General features: G+C 44.0%; 1 protein-coding gene across 4 annotated transcripts in view; it reads right to left on the bottom strand.

Moving 5' to 3' along the window:
• PHKB (phosphorylase kinase regulatory subunit beta) overlaps nucleotides 1-27,754 on the bottom strand; it is a 200,210-nt gene that overhangs the window by 154,196 nt on the left and 18,260 nt on the right. For all 4 annotated transcript variants that reach the window (XM_063437844.1, XM_063437843.1, XM_063437841.1 and 1 more), the window contains 2 exons: nucleotides 20,208-20,297; nucleotides 3,848-3,986 (listed from right to left, as the gene is read on the bottom strand). In XM_063437844.1, the coding sequence (XP_063293914.1) occupies nucleotides 3,848-3,986; nucleotides 20,208-20,297 (229 nt within the window). The remainder of the gene's footprint in view (nucleotides 1-3,847; nucleotides 3,987-20,207; nucleotides 20,298-27,754) is intronic.

Below are 27,754 nucleotides of genomic sequence, written 5' to 3' on the forward strand. Positions count from 1 at the left end.
GACAGCTCTGCCAGAGAGCGCGCCCAATAGACAGCTCTGCCAGAACGCGCCCAATAGACAGCTCTGCCAGAGAGCGCGCCCAATAGACAGCTCTGCCAGAGAGCGCGCCCAATAGACAGCTCTGCCAGAGAGCGCGCCCAATAGACAGCTCTGCCAGAGAGCGCGCCCAATAGACAGCTCTGCCAGAGCGCGCCCAATAGACAGCTCTGCCAGAGCGCGCCCAATAGACAGCTCTGCCAGAGAGCGCCCAATAGACAGCTCTGCCAGAGAGCGCCCAATAGACAGCTCTGCCAGAGAGCGCCCAATAGACAGCTCTGCCAGAGAGCGCCCAATAGACAGCTCTGCCAGAGAGCGCGCCCAATAGACAGCTCTGCCAGAGAGCGCGCCCAATAGACAGCTCTGCCAGAGAGCGCGCCCAATAGACAGCTCTGCCAGAGAGCGCGCCCAATAGACAGCTCTGCCAGAGAGCGCGCCCAATAGACAGCTCTGCCAGAGAGCGCGCCCAATAGACAGCTCTGCCAGAGAGCGCGCCCAATAGACAGCTCTGCCAGAGCGCGCCCAATAGACAGCTCTGCCAGAGAGCGCGCCCAATAGACAGCTCTGCCAGAGAGCGCGCCCAATAGACAGCTCTGCCAGAGAGCGCGCCCAATAGACAGCTCTGCCAGAGAGCGCGCCCAATAGACAGCTCTGCCAGAGAGCGCGCCCAATAGACAGCTCTGCCAGAGAGCGCGCCCAATAGACAGCTTTGCCAGAGAGCGCGCCCAATAGACAGCTCTGCCAGAGAGCGCGCCCAATAGACAGCTCTGCCAGAGAGCGCGCCCAATAGACAGCTCTGCCAGAGAGCGCGCCCAATAGACAGCTCTGCCAGAGAGCGCGCCCAATAGACAGCTCTGCCAGAGAGCGCGCCCAATAGACAGTGCCAGAAAGGTCAATACAGAGCTGAATGGACTGTCCGACATGTAAAGAATACCAGGTAACCCAATAATGTCAGCATTGGAATAGACTGGACTTTTCCTACAAATGCTGATTTGATTTAGTGCAGGATTCTCTCAGGAAAAACCTATCAAAGTCTTTGTTTTCTAATAAAGACAGTTTTTAGAATCCAGCAAGACTGCAGGTTACAAGCTGCGGCCTGTACTGAAAGCAGGAGGTAAACAGATTGCGTGTCTTTAAACATGAAAACTTCATCCAAAGTCTGGCGACGGATAGAACGAGTCGAGCACTTGCTCCTGCATTGTAATGGGATTAAACTTGGCTGGTTTATAGGATGAGATATTCAGAGCACCAGCGAGAGGGAGCTGTGTGATGGGATTACCAAACCGGAGGGCAGATTGAGACACAGTGCAGTCTGAGCGCATTAAGGTACGGTGGCAGCATCAGCGAGACAAGATTAGTAGGAGTTATACTCCCTGATAGGGACACTGTGGGAAAGGTAAGGATTCTGTCTCCCCAGCTACTCTGCCAGCGTGTCAGGACATGGGTGAATTATTGGGGCACTTACAAACAGCAGCTCCTGTTTGGGAGAGTAACTCCCACTAATCATATCACATCCCATGGATGGATTCTCTGGGGGTATCTGGCTCCTGCACACAGGTAAGTAATCACGTTCTCTGGGGTAATCGGCTCCTGCACACAGGTAAGTGATCACGTTCTCTGGGGGAATCGGTTCCTGCACACAGGTAAGTGATCACGTTCTCTGGTGGAATCGGCTCCTGCACACAGGTAAGTAATCACGTTCTCTGGTGGAATCGGCTCCTGCACACAGGTAAATAATCACGTTCTCTGGGGGAATCGGCTCCTGCACACAGGTAAGTAATAGCATTCTGTGGGATTCTGATCTTGCACGCAGGTAACTGCTCGCGTTCTCTGGGGGAATCTGGCTCCTGCACACAGGTAAGTAATCGCGTTCTCTGGGGGAATCGGCTCCTGCACACAGGTAAGTGATCACGTTCTCTGGGGGAATCGGTTCCTGCACACAGGTAAGTGATCACGTTCTCTGGTGGAATCGGCTCCTGCACACAGGTAAGTAATCACGTTCTCTGGTGGAATCGGCTCCTGCACACAGGTAAATAATCACGTTCTCTGGGGGAATCGGCTCCTGCACACAGGTAAGTAATCGCATTCTGTGGGATTCTGATCTTGCACGCAGGTAACTGCTCGCGTTCTCTGGGGGAATCTGGCTCCTGCACACAGGTAAGTAATCGCATTCTCTGGGGGAATCGGCTCCTGCACACAGGTAACTGCTCGCGTTCTCTGGGGGAATCGGCTCCTGCACACAGGTAACTGCTCGCGTTCTCTGGGGGAATCGGCTCCTGCACACAGGTAACTGCTCGCGTTCTCTGGGGGAATCGGCTCCTGCACACAGGTAACTGCTCGCGTTCTCTGGGGGAATCGGCTCCTGCACACAGGTAACTGCTCGCGTTCTCTGGGGAATCGGCTCCTGCACACAGGTAACTGCTCGCGTTCTCTGGGGGAATCGGCTCCTGCACACAGGTAACTGCTTGCGTTCTCTGGGGGAATCGGCTCCTGCACACAGGTAACTGCTCGCGTTCTCTGGGGGAATCGGCTCCTGCACACAGGTAACTGCTCGCTTTCTCTGGGGGAATCGGCTCCTGCACACAGGTAACTGCTTGCGTTCTCTGGGGGAATTCGGCTCCTGCACACAGGTAAGTAATCACATTCTAGGGGGGAATCGGCTTCTGCACACAGGTAAGTAATCACGTTCTATGTGGGAATATGCTCCTGCACAAAGTAAGTATTCACGTTCGCTGGAGGAATCAAGCTCCTGCACACAGGTAATCCTTTTGGCACGTCTCTGCCGCACAGACAAATTATTCAACCTTCTAGTGTCATTAGTGACATTACACATTGTTTTAATGTGCGTCTGCAATTTCACAAAGCATTGAGACACAGAGCCCCAGGCTCCGAGCTTTCAACTCCGCTTCATTCCTATCTGGTGGGAGAAAAACAAGATCTGTCCTAATTAAATGTGAATTCACAGGGAATCATTAAAAAGGCTGGATCAATAGCTGCATCCTGGTGTCTAAGCCGGTATCCAGCACGCGCTCACAGAGACTCAGCCCGGTAACAGAAAGACTGCTAAACAATGCTGCATCACCCAAACACGTCTCCAAACACTTTTCCCATTAGAATTGAGGTATAAATAAAATCCTGGAGAATTTTACTTTTTCCCCGTACAGACTTTGCAGTCACACTATGTCCGGTCGCTAGCCGTTTATTAAAGGAACACTATAGTCACCTAAATTACTTTAGCTAAATAAAGCAGTTTTAGTGTATAGATCATTCCCCTGCAATTTCACTGCTCAATTCACTGTCATTTAGGAGTTAAATCACTTTGTTTCTGTTTATGCAGCCCTAGCCACACCTCCCCTGGCTATGATTGACAGAGCCTGCATGAAAAAAAACTGGTTTCACTTTCAAACAGATGTAATTTACCTTAAATAATTGTATCTCAATTTCTAAATTGAACTTTAATCACATACAGGAGGCTCTTGCAGGGTCTAGCAAGCTATTAACATAGCAGGGGATAAGAAAATCTTAATGAAACAAAACTTGCAACAAAGAAAGCCTAAATAGGGCTCTCTTTACAGGAAGTGTTTATGGAAGAGTGTGCAAGTCACATGCAGGGAGGTGTGACTAGGGTTCATAAACAAAGGTATTTAACTCCTAAATGGCAGAGGGTTGAGCACTGAGGCTGCAGGGGCATGTTCTATACACCAAAACTGCTTCATTAAGCTAAAGTTGTTCAGGTGACTATAGTGTCCCTTTAAGAGGGCATGGGAAGCACTGTGCATGCACATTATAAATGAAATGGTTAAACACATACCGATAGGCCAGCGCCAACGCCCATGCACTAGCGGCACAGTACAGACTGTCGTGAACCTTGGCAGTCTTTTGATCACCCGCAGTCCTGGTAGGGAATAGGCCGGTAGTTGGGCTCTGGTAGTTCAGTACTGAGATTTTCACTGTGAAAAAAAATAATGGAAAATTAAGTATCATTGTTACAAAGATATAAGCGAATTAAACAATAAAGAAATGGATTCAGTCTGCAAAGTTTGCTCTGGGAATCAGAACTAATAAGTTAAAATTTCACTTTAATACAAGATGGACCCCTGGTCAGGACCACCACAGTCCTCCACACATTAGGGATGATAATAATGCAGAATAATGCAAAACTATAAATAAACAGACGTCAAAGCCACCTCTTCCTTCATATAAGGTATTTTAATATGTCAAGTATCAGCGCCATAGGTTAAAGTCCCAGCAATGTCCACACAGTTTTTCATCCTTTTAAAGTCAACAAAACGACAGTCATTAAGTTGGGTAATAAGATCTGGACCGCAGGCAGCACCTTAAAAACAAAAGCAAGCAACCACTTCCCGTGTTGTTACCTTTATATAAATGTTACATGATACGCCAAGCACCATGACCACTTCTGTGATTTGAAGTGGTTATGGTGCCTGGAGTCTGTACGTGAAACGTTTCACTGTGAAACACTTTACACATGGAGATTAAATCCATCAGCTGTCTGAGGAGTAGCTCCCCTCTGGCAGTGTGATTGGGGGATCACTAGACAGGCACCAAAACACACGCACAATAGATAGCAAATAAATAAGTAGACATGACGTCCTTATATTTGCCGGCACAGTGTATAGAAAGCATATAAAGCACAGCTATGCCTCTTGTGACCCATACACACTCTGCCTTGAAGAGGCTGTTATAATCTGGATACCCCATCTCATTGTTTGCTTCCATGGTAATTTAAGGCCTGTTATATTCTCTCTACAGCTTTCTCCAAACCTGCACACCTTGTGACCTTACCAAATACACAGTCCTAAACCTCCATCCCACACTCACACACCCCCAGTCTTTTAAATGGGTTAGGTTATGTTGTTGGATGAAACTTCTTTTTAAAAGTTCGACTGAAGGGCAAAGTATGTACCGACATTTTAGAATCCAAACACATCGAGTCACCAAGCAAGTATCGACAAAAATACGAAAAGGAAAAATCTTGCCAAGACGTCAGGCTTGATCAGTAATATTTATTTGAGCTATGGCTCCCTGGCTCTCGCCAAGTCTTGCTCCAATACATCCTGTAACGCAGTCTTTAAAAAGGAGAGCGAATCGCAGGCGAACGCCAACGCAGAACGGATTCCGTGTGCACTGCGCTGTTTACATGATCCGCTGCCTATTGCTAATCGAACATTAGAAAGTTCATTGCCATCTCAGCTCATTTATTGCTGCCAGCCTAATTTTGTTTGTACGTGGAACAGAATTAGTATTCAGGACCACATCCGGCTTCTGAACTAATGCTTCCAGGAGACGATAGACAATCTCTCGGCAGAACTTTGCCTGCATCAGTCATGGGCGCTTGTACCAGCTTACTGAGGCATGAATGCTCTAATTATTCTAGTGTCGCTTCAAACTTCCACTCGACATGGATTCCAGAAGACGCGTCTTTTGCAAATCGCCTTCTTTCCACCGGAGAAAACCTGCCTCTGCAATACCAACCCCTCTATTATGGACTAAATAGGATTCTGATGCTTTTTTTGTAGATATTTTGTGCATTAATACACAATCTGTACGCTGACTGCATGTCCTTCATGCTAAAATTTATAAAACAAAACCAAAACGCTACCTGTGTAAAGTCCCACATATTACACTTCCTACTACATGGCCATAGAGTGTAAGCTCACCGGCCAATGACAAGGCAAAACCTTGTAAGGAAGTTTTGTATTTAGTAAATTTAAATGTGTATTTAAACTGAGGTTTTAAACAGTCCTCCTGCAATCTCAAAGGAGATCTTACAGACTACTGATCCACTCAAAGGCAGTTAGTTAAAAAGTTAATTCAATCAAAAAAAAAACCCCACAAATCACTGCAACGCATTCTATTAAAGAGATTCTTAACTGGAACACCTAGTCCATGCTACATGCTGGGGAATGAAACCGTCGATAAACTTAAGAATGGTGAAAAGATCTACATTAGAAACGTGTTCATTAGACAGTTTTTATTTCATCACCCCCAATTTCAATGCCTCTGCGTTATTGATTACAGACCATGATATAGTGTGCGTTATCGGGATTCAGCAGCAAATCTTCCTGAATCCCGCCAAAGATACACAACAGGATTATTAAACAGCCTCCTTTGCAGTAAACAGCCATGTGATCTAATTCAATTACAATTAAGCCATTTATTTAATTAAAATAAAGCCTTTTCTAGTTGCAAGCTCCTGAAGTGCGCTACTGCGAATTGTATCGATTAACAAGGGGCTGTGATGGCAAATTGTCCTCCGGCAGCATTTCCTGGTATCCAAACGTTTAAAGTTTGTGATGAGCTAAATAATTAAAAGTAGACTTCAGCCTTTGGTTTTCAGCCGCTGTCCGGAGAACCGGCAGAAATCGCACATCAACTAAAACTGCTGGATGTCCGTTCAGTCTCCGATCTCGCTTTCATCTGGGGATTGTTTGTATTTCTAAATGTGAAATTGTACTTTGTAAATATCAGCTTTGATATACCCGATGGATAAACAAACTGAGGAATTCCTCATATTCATGTCCTGCAATAGGTTCCAGAAACGCAGGAACAATCCTGATTTTATCACATGACAGGAGGCTTCGTATTTTGCATAACTTTCTTTACTTTATGCCTCCAGCAGCACAAGTCAATCAGAAAACTTTAAACCAATCAGTAACAGGCATCACCTCCATATATAAAGCCCTGACAGTCACATGATTTCCTCTTTCTTTGCTGCTTTCAGCCAAGGCACAGGTCAGAGTATTAAGCTCTCAACTGTTTTTCTATATATAATGCATATTGATCTTGTTGTCCCTTTAACTGGTTTTGGTATTGTACCTTTTCTTTTCTTCCCCCTGTCTGGGGCCTCCCTTTTCATCTGCCTCCTCTATTTCCCCTGCTAAATCCATCCTTCTCCCTGGACTGTTAGGTGGGTTTTTCCCACTGTGTTTCCCCTGCTGGGATCTGTTACTGTCTGCTTGCTTGCCTGTTTGTCCCTCGCGATTCGCGGCATTTTACCGCGATCGCGCGGGACCACCAGGCTCCTCTAAGGGTCCCAGGGTACCGAGGGGTGGGTAGGGGGGCGCGAGGGGGTGCAGACCGAGTCCGTCGTACCGCAATTGCGGGCCGCGGTCGCGGACTGCACGGCAAATTTGCGCGCGAACGGCGGCCATCTTGGATCTCGCGATACCGCGAGATCCTTGGCGGCCATCTTAGTTTCGCCAGTTCGTGATTCCCACGAACTGGCACAGATTTTCTGCTTCTATTAACGTTTTTATGTGCCATTAAAGTATTACAGTATGTGTGCCATCACAGGTACACCACTTGATTGAAAGAGCAAAAAATTATGATTGCTTTACACTGAAGCTGACAAAATATTCTGTCATGTACACTGAGAAGTTTTGTTGTTTATCCTATTATTTGAATTAATTCTTCATGCTCACATTATATAATGTGTAACTAAACACACTCCTCACTGCAGGTAATCCCTGCAACTCGGTGCTAAAGGGCCACTGCAGATAAGTTACCAGTAGGATGGTATTACACCACACCAGGAACAACTCCCATCAGGCTAAGCACTCTTCTCACTGCAGTTAACCCCTGCAACTCTGTGCTAAAGGCCACTACAGATAACTTACCAGTAGGATGGTATTACACCAAACCAGGAACAACTCCCATCAGGCTAAGCACTCTTCTCACTGCAGTTAACCCCTGCAACTCTGTGCTAAAGGGCCACTACAGATAACTTACCGTGAGGATGGTATTGCACCAAACCAGGAACAACTCCCATCAGGCTAAGCACACTCCTCACTGCAGTTAACTCCTACAGCTCTGTGCTAAAGGACCACTGCAGGTAACTCACCGTTGGGATTGTATTACACCAAACCAGGAACAACTCCCATCAGGCTCAGGCTGCACTGCCCAATTAGATGAACACTCAGAAGGCAATGATGATTGTTACAAAGCACTGAAGAACTACCCAGAAATCACTACATACAAACAATCAACAACAACAATTTGTTGTACAAGGGTGACCACCACGCCCAATCAAGGGCTTATAACGAAGTACGCACAATCCACAATGGCAAAATTTCCACGAAATTCCATACACAAGGGTGACTCCTTGCAAAAGCGTACTGAGGTCTTCGATACCTCACATTACCGGGCTTACGTCCCGACCATTAACGGGCTTACGTCCCGACCATTAACGGGCTTACGTCCCGACCATTAACGGGCTTACGTCCCGACCATTAACGGGCTTACGTCCCGACCATTAACGGGCTTACGTCCCGACCATTAACGGGCTTACGTCCCGACCATTAACGGGCTCCGTCCCAACATTAAAGACCGTTCACCCCGGTCGATAAGAGGGTGACCCCTCTTCAGACCACTAGTCAAACTCCTAGTGGTACTGATTATTTGGTACCTGGGTACCCCCCAGTTGTACGTGGAAGCCACTGTGTAGACACATACGCACTGACGTATACTCTGTCTCCCCACAGACGGGAAAAAATCATACTACCATTGTGTCAGACACTCCACAAGACCCTCATGAGAGGATGAGGAACCATTATCTCCATCGTCCTTAGAAATCATAGACGAACGGAGGGCAGAGGACTCTCCCTCGGAGGAGGAGGTCTGGCAAGACATACCTCAGGAAGTCAGAGAACCCAACCAAGACCCGGAAGGGCTAAGGACATATAGATATTGGGGTCTAATCCCCACGCCCTAGGACGGGCTGATAACCACGGAGTACGATCTGTTACTGTATGCCAGATCGGAACACAATGGATACATGTATGTCGACAGCACCAAGAAAGGAGAGCTCACGGTGCTGCCAAAGCTCCACAGTACTATACCCAATAAGGGTGACCCCTTGGATAATTTGGAGACTACCGTACCTCCCCATACGGGCTTACGTCCAGACATTCCTGACCGTTCAGCCCGGTCTTATTGAGGGCAACCCCCTCCTCAGACCACTCCAGGAAATCTCCAAGTGGTACTGATAGAAACAGTTCCCGGAGAACCCCAGCGGTATGTGGAGACCCACTAGTGGCAATAAGTGTATTACCGTACCTGACACCTGTCTCGGTACCCCACAGACCGGAAGAGGGTCCCAACATGACCCCAGGATAGTCTTACCCGGTGCTAGTGGCGTAGGTACGAAGGGGTGACCACCGCGCCCTTGTCCAGGGCTTCTACCTTCAGAATATGCTCTGGCATTGCATGCACAGACCAGGGCACACTACATGCATGTGTTCCGACACCTCTACGCCCCAATTGAAGGACCCGTACGCCCTTCCCTTAACCGAGAAGGAGAACTCACTATACCGCCAAACTCCACAACTCTAGGACATATAAGGATGAACCATTAGATTATACATAGGGAGACTTTCACGTCTCCCATACCAGGGTACGTCCCGGTCCTACGGAGGGTGTCCTCATTCTCAGACCACTACCCAGATCCTGCGAAAGTGGTACCGATTAATCGAAATGCTGGGTGACCCCGGTTATACACAGAGACACACTGAGGCAATAAGCGTACTGTTGTACAATCCTGACTCCACAGACCGAAAGGGTGTGAACCAACAGGTCAGATTTCCCTCAATTCACCGACCAAATTTCCAGGTGAAGATTAAGCCGCCAGGGCAGCTCCGGGGGAAGAAGCCCTCTCCAAGAGGCTGGCTAACAAGTCGGACACCTTACCACCTAAACACCATGGGAAGGGCCCAACGCGACTTCCCCAAAGGGGAAAGAGAACACCCCGACTTAGCGGAACCGTCTCTAAGAACGTTCTGCACATTGAACATCTCAGACCCCTTCATCAGGGTACGAGGACTCCATTCTTCCCCTTCTCTGGAGATCATAAGAGAACGTAGAGTCTCCATCGGAAGAGGAAAAGTCAGAACCCGCCTGGCAAGAAAAGTTTCTTTTGGCACACTGGAAAACCTCGGTTGACTCGCGTACCACCAGACACCCAGGATCATCCGAAAAGGGGTTTTGCCGAAGCACCGGGCACACCTTGCAAACCTCCAGCTTCGGGGAAAAGAAGTACGAAACAAGCTCAGGATGGAATACCCATGTCATCTAGGAACGAACAAGATAATCCTCAACAGTGAGCTCGGTGTCACTACAGGGATATTCATGCCACGATCAGACCGAGGTCCACGTAAAGTAGTAAAGAAGAAGACAGGAGACTCTCACCGTCATCAACATAGGACAACCCAATGGTTTAGGGGACGTACCGACATCTCAAGAAGGAAGGTATACATCTATTAGGAGACCTACTCCTCGAAAAGGTTTTCTGCAAGGTTAGATTTGAAAGGACACTTACCTACTGGCTCACTTAGTCCCTCAAGAAGTTTTGGAAGCTGGTCAGGACGCACTGAAGAGCAAAGGGTATCCGCCGTAACACTTGCTGACCCTTGGCAAGCCCAATTCCTAACTGCGTAGACAAACGAGATTTATTGTCACAGTTCCTGGAATTGTTGGGATTCATAGTGATCGAAGCGGAGTCGGTTCGATTCCAGTTCCGAGTAACTACATATCTCTACTTCGGAATAGATGCCACATTGGACGGATTGCACCTTCCCCACATCAGCGATAACGACTTTCGTAAGGAGATTCAACGGAAATGACGGAAAGGCTCCATAGTACCTTGACTACTTCCCAGGACCACTTCACTGACGGGCCAGACATCGGCTGAAAGCTCACTGCATGAGATCCGGGCACACCTACGAAATTGGGATCAGAACGGCAAGGACTTCGATAGTACTCGTTACAGAGGTAAAGGAGCTAAGCGGGACTTTAATTGGGATCATCCTCTGCTTCTTCAGTTTTAACTTGCCTTCGGGCAGATCAAAGGGAGAACATCATCGATTGTTAACGCAGGAGCGGCTAGAGTTGGTGGATTGGTGTCTTCCAAGGGAGACGGGTATGTCAAGGGACTATCGCAACCAACTAGAGTCATGAGACTCATGGACAACAGGTATTCCCGAAATGATTTATCCACATGGAACACTTGGAAGTCACAGGGGTATGGAAAGGGACTACGATCCTTTTATTACCCCTAGCTACCTCGATATTGAATCTTGCCCATAATTTTTTTCACGACGGGCCGATCGGAACGATTCGACCGCTCCATTAACGGGATACGTTCTGTTATTTCGACAGCGCATAGTACGATTCACGACACTCCGGTCGATCAAGAACCTTTGATAGACTGTTTTTTCCGTGGGGTAGCATACGGTCCAAAACCATGAGTTAAAGTATCACTGTTGTGAGACTTTGATTGGGTTTGTTTCGGAACTAGTCAGATAACACGAACCTATCCCGCCGTCAGTCATAATCACTTTATGTTGGATTTTCGTCGGATATCAGATCTTCTGGAGTTCGACGTATATGGTTTTTCGGTATCACCTGAAGGAAGGACCTCTACGGTTCTCGTAGAACTAAATCTTTTTCGCGTCTGTGTTTTACCCTGTTCCCGGCGTTTTTTTCACAGTCTTTGTGCAGTTATAGCGGTGTTTGGTTATATGGAGATCCCGACAACACTTAGATTGACACATTAAGACATCGGTGGGGTTTATAACAACCATACAAGCCAGTTACCATGAACACTCCGTCTAGATGGGTTCACTGGTTGTCATCGTTAACGGGGGAGGAGACGTGCTTTAGGTACTCATTCGGTACGAGGCACGGCTGCTTCTCCGGCCTTCATGAGGGGCCTCAATATTTTTTACAGGCGGTGAATTGGACACGGCGAGACAACTTCCGTATATTTATTTCGTCAACCGCACACACATCCTTTCCATCATACCACAGCTTTAAAAATGCAAAATACGAAGCCTCCTGTCATGTGATAAAATTGTAGATTATGCTAACGTAGTGTACCTATAATCTTAATTTTAATAATGACAGGAGGCGAGTATTTTCCCTCCCTGTTTCCCTCCCTATACTCTGGGAAATTCGAATTTTTCTGGTTATCATTTTCAGTCTAATTATAAGATTTTGGATATTTCAGTATATTTATGGGATGCTTATATAGTTGACGGATGTTACAGCCGTGGCGATTATTATAGTAAACCATGGTTGTTTAATGTTAAAAAATTTTAACGTAATATAAATATAGATGCATATAGTACTGTTTTTTTAATGTGGACATCAGTTGGGTTCCACCACCTTTCACGTATTTCTGTTCTTTTCAGAGTAACCATCATAAAGATAAAGATCAAGATAAAGCTGGAAGGTTTTTTCAAGTCATGTTCCAAATTATGTTCTACACGTTACTCAAGACTGTTATTTGAATTCCCTGACGTTATAATGGACTGTTTTTCGCATCAAAGAAAGAGGAAATCATGTGACTGTCAGGGCTTTATATATGGATGTGATGCCTGTTACTGATTGGTTTAAAGTTTTCTGATTGACTTGTGCTGCTGGAGGCATAAAGTAAAGAAAGTTATGCAAAATACTCGCCTCCTGTCATTATTAAAATTAAGATTATAGGTACACTACGTTAGCATAATCTACAATTCTGCAGACTATTTCTCTGGATAAAACAGTGAAGTGTGTATAACTAACATATGGCTCATATGGAGAAAAAAAACCAAAACATATTCCACTGATAAACTGAAATTTCAATTACAAAGCAGAAGAATTTTAAGCAGGTGGCAAAAAAAAAAGAAGATAGAACAGATTTTGTAAAATAAAAGGAGGACATTTGGAAGAACGTAGGAAAATAAAATCAGTGCTTGGTTAGCACTGTGTGTTCTGCAGAGGAGGCATTTCCTAAGGGGAATATTCAGCAAATTAAAAGAAGTTGGAAAATGTAGTAAAAATACTAGTTAAGATCACACGTAGGAACAATGACTCTCAGATCCTGAGAGGGAAGTAGGGTCCCCTCCTAAAATGCAATGCCGCTGGAGAGACCGCCCCCACCATGCAATGCCGCTGGAGAGACCGCCCCCACCACGCAATGCCGCTGGAGAGACCGCCCCCACCACGCAATGCCGCTGGAGAGACCGCCCCCACCACGCAATGCCGCTGGAGAGACCGCCCCCACCACGCAATGCCGCTGGAGAGACCGCCCCCACCACGCAATGCCGCTGGAGAGACCGCCCCCACCATGCAATGCCGCTGGAGAGACCTCCCCCACCATGCAATGCCGCTGGAGAGACCGCCCCCACCACGCAATGCCGCTGGAGAGACCTCCCCCACCATGCAATGCCGCTGGAGAGACCGCCCCCACCATGCAATGCCGCTGGAGAGACCGCCCCCACCATGCAATGATGCTGGAGAGACAACCCCCACCATGCAATGCCGCTGGAGAGACAGCCCCCACCATGCAATGCCGCTGGAGAGACAGCCCCCACCATGCAATGCCGCTGGAGAGACCGCCCCCACCATGCAATGCAGCTGGAGAGACCGCCCCCACCATGCAATGCCGCTGGAGAGACCGCCCCCACCACGCAATGCCGCTGGAGAGACCTCACCCACCATGCAATGATGCTGGAGAGACAGCCCCCACCATGCAATGCCGCTGGAGAGACCTCCCCCACCATGCAATGATGCTGGAGAGACAGCCCCCACCATGCAATGACGCTGGAGAGACAACCCCCACCATGCAATGCCGCTGGAGAGACCGCCCCCACCATACAATGCCACTGGAGAGACCGCCCCCACCATACAATGCCACTGGAGAGACCGCCCCCACCATGCAATGCCACTGGAGAGACCGCCCCCACCAGGCAATGCCACTGGAGAGACACCCATCACCATGCCACATCGCTGGAGGGACAGCCAACGCAATGCCGCACCACTGGAGGGTCAGCCAAAGCAATGCTGCTGGAGGGTCAGCCTACGCAATGCCATGCCACTGGAGAGCCAAACCCCACCATGCAATGCCACACCACTGGAGGGTCAGACCACGTAATGCCATGCCGCTGGAGGGTCAGCCTATGCAATGCCATGCTGCTGGAGGGTCAGCCTATGCAATGCCATGATGCTGGAGGGTCAGCCCACGCAATGCCATGATGCTGGAGGGTCAGCCCACGCAATGCCATGATGCTGGAGGGTCAGCCCACGCAATGCCATGCTGCTGGAGGGTCAGCCCACGCAATGCCATGCTGCTGGAGGGTCAGCCCACGCAATGCCATGCTGCTGGAGAGACCGCCCCCACCATGCAATGCCGCTGGAGAGACCGCCCCCACCATGCAATGCCGCTGGAGAGACCGCCCCCACCATGCAATGCCGCTGGAGAGACAACCCCCACCATGCAATGCCGCTGGAGAGACAACCCCCACCATGCAATGATGCTGGAGAGACCGCCCCCACCACGCAAATCCTGCTGGAGAGACCGCCCCCACCACGCAAATCCTGCTGGAGAGACCTCCCCCACCATGCAATGCCGCTGGAGAGACCGCCCCCACCATGCAATGCCACTGGAGAGACCGCCCCCACCAGGCAATGCCACTGGAGAGACACCCATCACCATGCCACATCGCTGGAGGGACAGCCAACGCAATGCCGCACCACTGGAGGGTCAGCCAAAGCAATGCTGCTGGAGGGTCAGCCCACGCAATGCCATGCTGCTGGAGGGTCAGCCCACGCAATGCCATGCTGCTGGAGAGACCGCCCCCACCATGCAATGCCGCTGGAGAGACCGCCCCCACCATGCAATGCCGCTGGAGAGACCGCCCCCACCATGCAATGCCGCTGGAGAGACAACCCCCACCATGCAATGCCGCTGGAGAGACAACCCCCACCATGCAATGATGCTGGAGAGACCGCCCCCACCACGCAATTCCTGCTGGAGAGACCGCCCCCACCACGCAAATCCTGCTGGAGAGACCGCCCCCACCATACAATGCCACTGGAGAGACCGCCCCCACCATGCAACGCCACTGGAGAGACCGCCCCCACTAGGCAATGCCACTGGAGAGACACCCATCACCATGCCACATCGCTGGAGGGACAGCCAACGCAATGCCGCACCACTGGAGGGTCAGCCAAAGCAATGCTGCTGGAGGGTCAGCCTACGCAATGCCATGCCACTGGAGAGCCAAACCCCACCATGCAATGCCACACCACTGGAGGGTCAGACCACGTAATGCCATGCCGCTGGAGGGTCAGCCTATGCAATGCCATGCTGCTGGAGGGTCAGCCTATGCAATGCCATGATGCTGGAGGGTCAGCCCACGCAATGCCATGATGCTGGAGGGTCAGCCCACGCAATGCCATGCTGCTGGAGGGTCAGCCCACGCAATGCCATGCTGCTGGAGGGTCAGCCCACGCAATGCCATGCTGCTGGAGGGTCAGCCCACGCAATGCCATGCTGCTGGAGGGTCAGCCCACGCAATGCCATGCTGCTGGAGGGTCAGCCCACACAATGCCATGCTGCTGGAGGGTCAGCCCACACAATGCAATGCCACGCCACACCGCTGGAGGGTCAGACCACGAAATGCCATACCACACCATGCAATGTCATACCGCTGGAGGGTCAGCCCATGTAATGCCAAGCCATGCCGTTGGAGGGTCAGCCTACGCAATGTCATACCACGCAGCTACGGAGTCAGCTGTGGCCCTGAAATGCAACTGGAGGGTCAGCCCCCACCATGCAACTGGGCGCTCACAGGGTAAAAATGCTACGGTTTCTTCTGCTCAGTGTTGAGTGACAGGTGCAAAAGGCAGAGCTTATACTCATGATTGATAGGAGGAGGCACACAGTTCAAGGTTAGAGCTATATAAAGACGTGAATTTCTGCATTTGAGTTTTCATTTTAGACCTCACAAACGTTTACCCTCTACTTGACAAATCTTAAACTAAAATCCTATCCTCAAATCTGATACTCTATTGCAAATTTAAGTGTCAATTTTTACAATGTATAATTCTATGTCTTGATATAACATACTGTACTAACAGGTTTCTGTATTTAAGGACCAAACTACTTGTTGACATTGTGAATAATATTCTTATAACTAAAAATTTTATAAATAATAAAAAAAAAAAAAATCCTGAAAATTTAGAGGGAAGGGTTCATGATCTTGAGCGTATTTTTTATTTCTTATTTAAAAAGAGGCTCCGCTTCACGTGTATTAACAAACACCCCAATAAAATGTGTTTATAAGTAAATCCTGCAGTGTGGTAGCTAGACTAGCAAGCATATATGGACAGATCTAGACTGAGACATATTCACAATTTGATGCTTTCCACTTTATAATGTGCCATGGAAAAAGTTGAATCAGCTTAAAAATCTGGCTTTAAGGGGAAAAGACACTTAAAGTAAATGTTCCCATCAGTTTGATTAGTGATGCTTAACATAAAGAAATTAGCATGTTCAGTAATAAAGTGTCTGTCTTAAAGATAGGAGCTACAATTTGTCAAAAGTCAATAGGATTACAAGTGTCAGATAAAAATAAATGTTAATCATGGTAATTAAGCCATAATTATGATCCCATAGCAACTCCTTTCATTAACTCTGCCCCAATCTTACTGATTAACAAATTAATATGTTTTATGAATTCATTATTTCTAAGTTCTTGTCCTTTAACTTACTTTCAAACTAAGAACATTAATCTTAAATCTCACTGCAGCCCAGGAAAACGGTTTTTAAAGGAACAATCAAAAAAGTACAGACTAAAGAAAACTGACGCGGGGATCTCCGTACTCTGTAAAATAATCATCATTTTTGGTTCTAAGACAAATTTTGAAAATATATTATTTCACACAACCAAAGTGCAATTCTGTGGGTGGGCAGAATTTGAGGAAAATGGGGTCATGACATTTTATTTAAGTAATAATAATTCTCTCTTTGCTTGATAGAAATGTTTCCCTTTAAATCTTGTGTTAGAAACATGAAGCACAGACACATTTTCTTGGTTTGCCTGTGTGGAAGTTTGAAAGCACTCAGCCCTGTAACAGCAGAGACAAAATTCCAAGAGAGTCAAGGGGTCTTAAAATATCCATCGTCTGACATTACCGAACTCACAGGGCGCTTTCAGAGAGTCAGAGCAATATCATGGATTGAAAGAGAAAAAACAAACAGCCATGATTCTTCGTATTGCCGAACGCTTTCAGAAGACTTACATTTAATTACAGCAGGAATGTTTGATGTGCAAATTAATACACTTATTCTAAATCAACAATACATGAGGTTTAATTGGAGCAAGGCTAGTAAGGGTTTAAAATGATTAAACATCTCACAGACTCACTTTTAATTGCAGTTTTTAATTCTCGATCAGTTATTTCAATGAGAAGCGATGTAACAAACAGACTGGGCCCGTGATACACAAGACAATATACTCTGATTACATTCAAATACAGTCAATGCGCAAAAACAGCCATTACTGGTCCCCCTGATTCGTTGCTTCCAATATTCTAATCTTAATTACACGCATAATGCGATCGACCTCGACACTTAAACTACATGATGATATTATTAAAAAGGCAAATTAATAGCAGGGGACATAAAGAGAATGTTAATACATAATCTGGGAGAAAATAAAAAAATAAAACAATATGCTTTGTAAAGTGGCAAACGTAGGAAGACCTATTGCATGCACAATAAACCCTTTAAAGATAAAAGCAATCACCATGGAAACCAATAGAATGCTCCTGCTGATTGTTCCACAGCTGCAACAATCACCATGGAAACCAATGGAATGTTCCTGCTGATTGCTCTACAGCTGTAACAATCACCATGGAAACCAATAGAATGTTCCTGCTAATTGCTCTACAGCTGATACGATCAACATGGAAACCAACAGAATGTTCACGCTGATTGCTCTACAGCTGATACAATCACCACGGAAACCAATGGAATGTTCCCGCTGATTGATCTACAGCTGATACAATCACCACGGAAACCAATGGAATGTTCCTGCTGATTGCTCTACAGCTGATACAATCACCACGGAAACAATCACTAATATGAGAGGTGTTATTTTTACAAGTAACAATATCTTTACCAAAACCACTTATCCACGTAGATTTTATCACATCCATAATATGACAATATCATGGGGATTTATTTTGTAGTGCTATAAGCAGCAGCCAGGAAGTGCATTGTGGGCCGCCCAGGGACAAGTAACTGAGTAGAGGAAAGTCCTCCATAAATAAACGATATAAATCAAAGCACGAGAGGTAAAACATCAGCCATACTCTGATTGCTTCATTGCAAATGAAATAATGCCCATTTCCATATCTCACAGCATTAGGTTTTAGAACGGTGACACATAGTGCAGAACTTTAATGTTCCACAAAGTATTAAGGCTGCACCTTTAACCCAGCGCATTACTGGGATTGCAGCAATAGCTGCTTCCCCAGGGCCGCCTGTCTAAGGCTCCATTTAAAAGCTGAATTGCTGCCGAATGTTGGTTTGCAGGCAAGTGGTGAACGGTAAGAGTGATCTGACCCCAAAGGGCGATGCTGTGAGCTGTGTAATTACTGGGCTGTGTCCCCTCCACTTATGAAACGTTTCCCCAGAAGCCTGGACTTTTAACCTGGTTTTTAAAATGCACTGTATGTACCGCTTAAGATGACAGAAATAAACTGCACTAAACCTACTACACATGAACCATCAGCACTTCATACGGAGAGATATTTCACAAATCCCACCTCCTGCGCCAACAATTCCAACCAATTAACGTAGGTTCGTCATACAGGCGTTTATTTATAAAACCCTAAATTACAGTGAACGGAAAATTCAAATTGTAAGATTTAAGCTAAAATAGACCGTCTGACTTTACACAGGTCTATATAAATAAGATGGTGCAAAAATTAACAATATATTGAATAAGATACGATATTGTCAGCAGCAACCCGCTTCAGATCTTGGTAACATGATTCAAACAATGAAACAACAAAAGTGTTTAGTGATACTATGTAGCAAAAGTGCTCTCTCTGTGTTTATATGCAAAATAGTTAAATCATGTTAACCCACAATACAACACGTGTGTATATACTTGCATTTGATTTGGGAAATTTTTATCCAACTGAATACTTCTTAGGCTGAATTTGATTTTCAATTCACTACAATTTGCTATTTAGGGAATACAATTTTAACACTGATAATGAGCTGGATTTATCACCATCCCTGCACTTGCAAATTCACCCCCCAAAGTTTCAAAACACCAACTAAATATCTATTACAACACAGTGCTCCTGTTTTCTGATACCCTGTTGAGCTAATTTAGCTATTTATTTAGTTATCTGGCCCTGTGAGAGTTTGGACACTATAAAACTTGAGTGAAAATAAATTGCAATTTTAAACCCAGTAAAAGTATTATAGAAATACATTCCTCTATCAAAGAACACGCCAATTAGGATAAACTAAAAAAATATTAAAAATTAGCATTGAAAGGTTTACAAATCAAGCAAACTCCCCTTTATTCCACTCCTCCCTGCAGTATAATCCTCCTGCTGTAAAGCCGGCATTTTTGCTGACTTTGTGTCCAATGAGATTTTTCCCATAAATTGGACGCACAATGTGTTCTCATCATATTATCCTCCCACACTGTAGTCCTAGAGACTTACAGGCCACCAACATGGCCGCCCACAGTTAATATCTCACACCCGCTCACTGCAGACATTCCATGCATTATTTGGGTGTGGGACCACATGGCGTACACCACACAAAACCACAGGCATTGTGGGAAATCCTGTTTAGCATTTGGATAACAGGCAATTTTCAGACCAGCCAACTGAAACAAAGTCCAGTTCTAAAATCGTCTTCAGGCAAGAAGATCTTTAACCCCTTAAGGACCAAACTTCTGGAATAAAAGGGAATCATGATATGTCACACATGTCATGTGTCCTTAAGGAGTTAAACATGTTCATTTGTTTGTCGGATCCATTACATGAAGTTAAACATATCATACGTGTTAAACTGTGTCAGCAAAGAGATGTACTCCATATCAAGCCTTGTAGTATGTTGCCTCATTCCCATTAATTGGAAGCAAACATGTATAGAGAGCTGTGACAGATCAGAGTGAAATGTGAATGAAACGAGGAATCATGGGGGTATCGGTTTGCTCACATTGATCCCGGCTATGATTGTAGTACAGTAACACCGTCTATTCGGGTATGAATTATATTGATAAACACAGTGTGTTCCTGCTGTCATGGGACTCTATTTACTAAGGTTTGCTGCACCCTTGCTGAAGATCACTTACCGATTCTGTAATAACGATCCAATTTGTTCCAAAGACTCTCATGATCTGGCCTGGGCAGGTCTGAGCTCTTAATGGGTTCATAAACCGACCCTGAGAAAAGAAACGAGAAAAAACAACATGTAATCAATGGCAGAGCAAGGAAGATAAGAACTTATCTCCAACATAAAGCATCAAGTATTCTCATGCCGAATGATAAACCATTGTCTCTTTCATTAATCAGTGATGATGTTAATTGTATTTTTTGTGGAACGGTTCATCATGTTTAACTGCTTGTTATTATCAAAGACCTCTGTGAATAAGAAAAAGATAAACCCGTTACAGAGATGTGTACAGTGTCCGGAAATAGCATTGGCAGTACAGACTCTGGTCAAGCATTACACAAAGTTCTAGAAGGAAGATGCCCTCTCACATGGCAAAACTGACAGGCTACATGGGGTAAAATGGTCCTCAGAGTCCCAAGCGCAGAGGCTAAATGCTCATTTAGTATGCATGTATACAATCCCAGCAGGGAAAATGACAACGATGCAAAAACTACCAACCCCCCCCACAAAGAAAATACACTTTAAAGGCAACTTTTATCTCCCATCAATTTGCACTGCAAAGCTTTGCTCGCTGTTAATATAAATTTATATTTACTCAAGCAACTCACCTAATAAATGCGGAGCTTCATTAGATCTACAGGAATTAGAATCTTGCGATTAATATTTTAATTGCTTTTTCTCATTTCTGCAAGTATCACAGGCAAGCTCCTTAGCCGCCAATATTCACAGACTTTGAGAAAACTTGTCCGTACGCGCAGCAAAGCGCTGAAACGAGAATCCATAAACGAAACCAGGTAAGAGCAATAATCTATCCCAGGCTAGACGAACGCTGCAGGACTCATTAGCAGTAAATAAACAACGTCCGCTGCATTACAACCAATAAGGGAGGAATTTATCGAAGCGTGGAGCAATCACTATGGCAACAATATCATCAATAGGAACATTCCACTGAAAATTGCTCCACTTTTACAGGTCTGCCCCAACATGCCACAGGTTAGTGATGGATACATTTGGAACCGCTGATGTTTGAGAACTCCCTCTCCCATATTGCTCAGGCAACCTATAAGGATCAAAATATCTGCGGTGCCAATAAGGGAATCGGCTAGAGGCTGATGCAGGCCCATCGCTTTTCCTGCTTTAATTTCTATTAATTAATCAAATGTGAACAAAGCGGTAAACAACTCACAACGTCACCTCTGCACAAACTGCAATGCATGCTGGGGTCATCCTTTTATGGAATCAGCCCCAATCAATAAATCATGTTGTTAACCATTTATTTAGTGAGAAACACTCTGAATGTGCACTGTCCGGGAGGAGAAATGGAGAGAGCTATCCGTGTGTGCCGACGTTAGAGTGATGATAAGACGCCATGGCGTGGAGATGCTGAATCCTGGGATAAATAAATCCTTTGGAAACCAAGTATGAAGATTTTCATTTGAAAATATTTCTTAAACGGTCATTACAGAGTTTCACAAAGAATCCAGTGGCATAAAAAACCTTCACTAGATTGCACAGACTAAACGAGCATGAATGTACAAACAGTTTGAGTTTCCGCGTAACTTTTCATTTTAGCTAATTTAATCTGCTAAAAATCGGACGTGCAGCCACAAAGCACTGCACAGGAAGAAACAAAACAATATAAACTAACATTTGTACTGCCACACAGTGACAGACCACCACACGCTCAGTAGAAGCATCGGCCACCGCTTGAGAAGCATTAACGCTATGGTTACAAAAACAGACACAGGCCCTTAACAGGAAGCGGTGAGTGGATTAACACATCATTCTGCCTCTGATGAACATACGCTGCCTGAAATTAGGATTAATGAGCGCTGCTGCACAAGCTAACACACAGTGGCATTTGTTTTATAACGGCTTTCATTGTGTGACACCTTTTACATTGGGGGCTGGCGTTTAAGATTAGGCAGTGAGCTCACCCCCTATAGATGTCAGATGCTGTCAATGCACATAGGAGAGGGATGATGGGTACACACAGTATATTCAGAACGTATTCACCTTGCTTTCACAGAACACAGGATTTGACAGGAAAGAAAAAGCCATTCCTGGTTTATATGCTGGGTTCAAATCAGTCCTTCAAAAATGACAGATCTCCTTTAACCCCTTAAGGACACATGACATGTGTGACATGTCATGATTCCCTTTTATTCCAGAAGTTTGGTCCTTAAGGGGTTAAAGATCATTTTTAAATGTTTTTATTGCACAAACTTGACAACCAAACTTCTGTCAGTAGTTACCTACAGTTTGGGTTTGCATCTATCATTATTTATTTAATATAGTCTCACTGGATCTTATTACACAAGCGCGCAGTCTTTGTTTAGCTTCCAGAGACGTGCACCAGAAGATTCACTTTGCACTTTTGCAAGCGTGGGCATCAAAATCGGCACATGCGCAGCAGCACAACACGTCAACTTTGGAAGGCAAATTCTAGACAGCTGTCTGGCTGACAGCTAAACTAAACTATCTCTACTTTTTCTGATGTCAATCACCAAAATACCAAGAAAGTGACAGTATGGCTTTAAATCCTCACCCTACACAATTTCTATTTTAAACTTTTTTTATACAATAAGTTTTTCGATAAGGTTAGATGCATATAACACAATATGTGTTATTGAATAATCGGGGAATACAAAAGAACATAAGAATTCAAAAGCCATGTTAGCGTCTAAAAAATAGTTTTAATTGTAAAAGGAAGGCCGTCAAAGAGCAATGGGCTGCTTCCTGGTGACTAATTGTGAGCAGACTTTTGCAGATCTTGTAGTGGACAAATTATGGCCTTAGAGAGCAATTTTGCTAAACCCGTCATAGCAGTCACAGTCAACAGGCATCAAGTCAAGTTGAACCTCATATGGCCAGAATATAGTGCCCCCGAAACACCTAGCAAAACCCGTCCTGGTCCTCCAACTAATTCCCAACCCTGTGGACTTTTAAATAAAGTGAGAGAGAAAAACGTTTCAATCACTTTTTTTCCCCCCACCATAACTTTCTTGGTTTGTGCTCCACAAGTAAAGTAAAGCCAAGCCTCACTGGCAAGCCAGTAACCAACCTCATGCTGATGATTTGCATTAACAATGAAACAGCTGTCCATGAGTGGTTCACTGGCTTTGCATCTCTTCCTGAGTTATGTTTCAAAGCGGTTGTATACAGCAAACACAGACTCAAAGGAATCAATGCTTAACCCTTTCAGGACCGCTGACGGTTCAGGACCATCAGCGGTAAAACGTGCGTTTGGACCGCTGACGGTCCTGAACCGTCATAACGGTCTGGGGCTACTTACCTGATCGCCGTCGGTCCCACGGCGGCGATCAGTGCTCCACCCGGTCCAGGGGGGTTGCCTGTCTGCCCGGGCAGTCCCCCCTCGGCAGATCAGGACCCCACGGCCATGTGATCACTCGATCACATGACCGCAATAGGTGTCTGTGTATCTGCCTGCAGGGGGACTGTCTGTGCTGACAGGCAGTCTCCCTGCAAGTGAAAAATCAAAAAAATAAAGTAAAAAAAACAGTGTAAAATCAGTGTAAAAAAAAAATAATAATATGTGTATATATATATATATATGATATATATACATGTATTATATCTATATATAATATATGTATATGTATCATATATATAATGTTATATTAAGTGTATTTTTATATTTATATATACGTATATTAATATAAAAATACACTTGTATTTAAATTACACACGAATATATACAATATATATAATTGCTATATATATGGTATATATATATTATTATAAAATACAAATAATATGTTAATAAAAATAAATAACAAAAAATAAAAATAATTTTTAATAATTATAAAAAATATTTATATATGCAATTTTATTCTAACAGTATTTTGATATATATATATATATATATTTATATCAAAATATACTTAGAATGTAATGATATATATATCTATGTATAAATAAATAAAAACAATTCGAAATATACATATGTCCATATACATAATTACATAAATAATTTCATAAATATACACGTAGACGTCAAATATATAAATATGTATATATATTAAAATTCTACATGTGTATTTATGTAATATTTTTACCTAATTAAGTAATTTTAATGATTGCAATTTGAGGGACCTGCCTGCCAACCCAGGCCGAAAGTCCAGATAATTTAATTTGCTAGCACTGTGTTTAACCCTGTAACTTTCTATGACACCCTAAAACCTGTACATGGGGGTACTGTTTTACTCGGGAGACTTCGCTGAACACAAATATTAGTGTTTCAAAACAGTAAAACATATCACAGCGATGATATTGTCAGTGAAAGTGAAGTTTTTTGCATTTTTCACACACAAACAGCACTTTCACTGAGGATATTATTGCTGTGATACATTTTACTGTTCTGATACACTAATATTTGTGTTCAGCGAAGTCTCCTGAGTATAACAGTACCCCACATGTAGAGGTTTTATAGTGTTTGTGAAAGTTACAGGGTCAAATATAAGGTTTGATTTTACTTTTTTTTTTATTGAAATTTGTCGGATTGGTTAGGTTGCCTTTGAGAGCGTATGGTAGCCAAGGAATGAGAATTAGCCCCATGATGGCATACCATTTGCAAAAGAAGACAAACCAAGGTATTGCAAATCGGGTATGTTCAGCCTTTTTTAGTAGCCACTTAGTCACAAACACCGGCCAAAGTTAGCGTTTCTTGCATTTTTAACACACAAACAAATATAAATGCTAACTTTGGCCAGTGTTTGTGACTAAGTGGCTACTAAAAAAAACTGGACATACCCAATTTTGAATACCCTGGGTTATCTACTTTAAAAAAAATATGTACATGTTAGGTGTGTTTCGGGGATTTATGACAGATAACGGTGTTACAAGGTCACTATTGATACATTTAAAATATATATATATTGAAACAGCAATTTCCTACTTGTATTTATAAGCCTATAACTTGCAAAAAAAAAGCAATAAAGCATGTAAACACTGGGTGTTTTTAAACTCGGGACAAAATTTTGAATCTATTTAGCAGTTTTTTTCATTAGCTTTTTTAGATAAGTAAAAGATTTTTCAAGTAAAAGTCCAAAAACATGTTTTTTTTTTACATTTTTCACCATATTTTATTATTTTTTTTAAATACAATATTGGACATAATACAAATAATGGTATGTAAAGAAAGCCCCTTTTGTCCTGAAAAAAACAATATATAACTTGTATGGGAACCGTAAATGAGAGAGTGGAAAATTACAGCTAAACACAAACACCACAAAAGTGTTAAAACTGCTCTGGTCCTTAACGTACAAACATCGCAAAAACAGGCCGGTCCTGAAGGGGTTAAAATGGAATGAGGCAAACATGCGATGCTTTGTTAAACTAATTTGCATATGCCCACCCAGAATCCCTTGCAGTAGTAACATCACAGAAAATTGGAGATTTCTGTGGGAAAAGCAAGTCTTATGGCTTAACTGGTGTGAAGATCTGTGTTTAACAAAGTATTGAGAATTATATAAATCAATGCAACGGAGTATCTCAGCCATGCCTGTGCAACCCCTCCCTCCCGCCCATAACTCATCATGTCTGACTGCACCTAGTCTCCAGGTTGGCCACCACGGCCACATGCATTCAGGACTACCTACTGCCCCTCGCCTGCTACTCAGTCTGGAGTGGGCCACATGTGCTAACACAATTTTTAAATCAAATGCCACTGCAGCCACCCTGAATCCTATCTGGTCCTCGAGGTCCTAAAAGTTGCTTTCTACTGACGTATTATTTAAAGTCTATTAAAATCAACAGAAGGAAATCTTCCAAAAACCTTTTTAACAATAGCTATATATTCATCACGCCACACCAAGCACAAACAAGTATAATGAAAAACAAAAAAAGCTAAAACACAAAGAATTATTATTTAAAAAAAAAAAAAACACAGAGACAACACGATATTAGCATTTATGAGAAATACACAGCGCATATAATAATACAATGAGTATTCTAGAACAAATAGTCACGGTCTACGTGTGGATGAAATAGGGGGGTAGGGGGAGTTTAAACTTTTTAACTTCAAAAGAACTGTAGACACGAGAAGCTAAAACCCCCTGAATGAGTTGGCAGCACATGAAAAGGTAAAATAATGAGGAGCCATCACTGGTCTACGTTACTAGGCAGATGTACAGCGCTACGGAATTTGCTGGCGCTATATAAATAATAAAACAAAACGTGAGACATTAAAGGGACACTATAACCACCAAAACAACGTTCGCTTAATGAAGCAGTTTTGGTGTATAGATCATGCCCCTACATTCTCACTGCTCAATTCTCTGCCATTTAGGAGTTAAATCACTATGTTTATGCAGCCATAGTCACACGTCCCCATGCTGTGACTGACACAAAAAATGGGTTTAATTTTAATCAGATGTTAACTTGTTTTAGAAGTTTTTATCTCCTGCTCTGTAAATTGAACTTTAATTACATACAGGAGGCTCATGCAGAGTCTAGCAAACTATTAACAGAGCAGGAGATAAGAAATTAGAAATTCTAAATTAAACCGTGTGTGCAATAGTTGAACCTAGAATATCTAGGTTAATTTACAGGAAGTGTTTATGAAGGCTGTGTATGTCACATGAAAGGAGGAGTGGCTAAGTCTGTATAAGCAAAGTGATTTAACTCCTAAATGGCAGAGAACGGAGCAGCGAGACTGCAGATCATGCTCTATACACCATAAAAACTCAATTGATGTAAAATAACAGGTGGAAATAGTAACTTGGAATACCTTGTTAATTAGAGTGACAAAACTGTGGAACAAGATGATTTGGGGAGATCCTTTCACTTTATCAAGTCTAAAGTATTTTCATCTGTAATTTCATATTTGCATCACTAGACTAATACGGCTAATATTTAAACTCAATTGATATTATCTAAACAGTCAAAATATTGGAAGTACGGATCGGCAGCAGTCCTTCAAAACAAGCTCATTAGGAAAAATAGCACTAATGTTCATAGAATGTCATCAGGCTGGGGAGAGTATGTGATTTTAACTTTGTGTTAAGACACGGAATATTGCCAATTTATAGCTATCCAAGATCCCGCTGTAACTGCAGGTAAAATATAAATAAGAGATTTGTTAAATGTTGGCCTTCAATGTGGGATGTCATACGCCTGGGAACAAGAAACAATACTGAGATCATTTACATCATGTGGCTTCGTTCTAGATCAGTGTGAGTGGGAGCTATTCTGCAATGTATACTGGGTTGTTTGGCGATATCCTACAAAAGGTGGATCAATGGCTTATATACACTCTGATTGTGGGTCATTATACAACCATAAAAGCATATAGAAATATCTCAGCCCATCCTCAGATTCATAGTACTGTGAAGATAACAATGTAACTTCAACCAGAAAATTCATTATTAAATATAAAATAATGCACAATCAGGAAATCCCTAAAATAATGAACATCCATCCATAGCTCAGCAATCACTTTGTAATGTTGTCAGTGTGCCAGTACTATTTGCCAATATAGCTAAT

This window comes from Pelobates fuscus, chromosome 12 (assembly GCF_036172605.1).
Source record: "Pelobates fuscus isolate aPelFus1 chromosome 12, aPelFus1.pri, whole genome shotgun sequence".
Classification (NCBI taxonomy): Eukaryota; Metazoa; Chordata; class Amphibia; order Anura; family Pelobatidae; genus Pelobates; species Pelobates fuscus.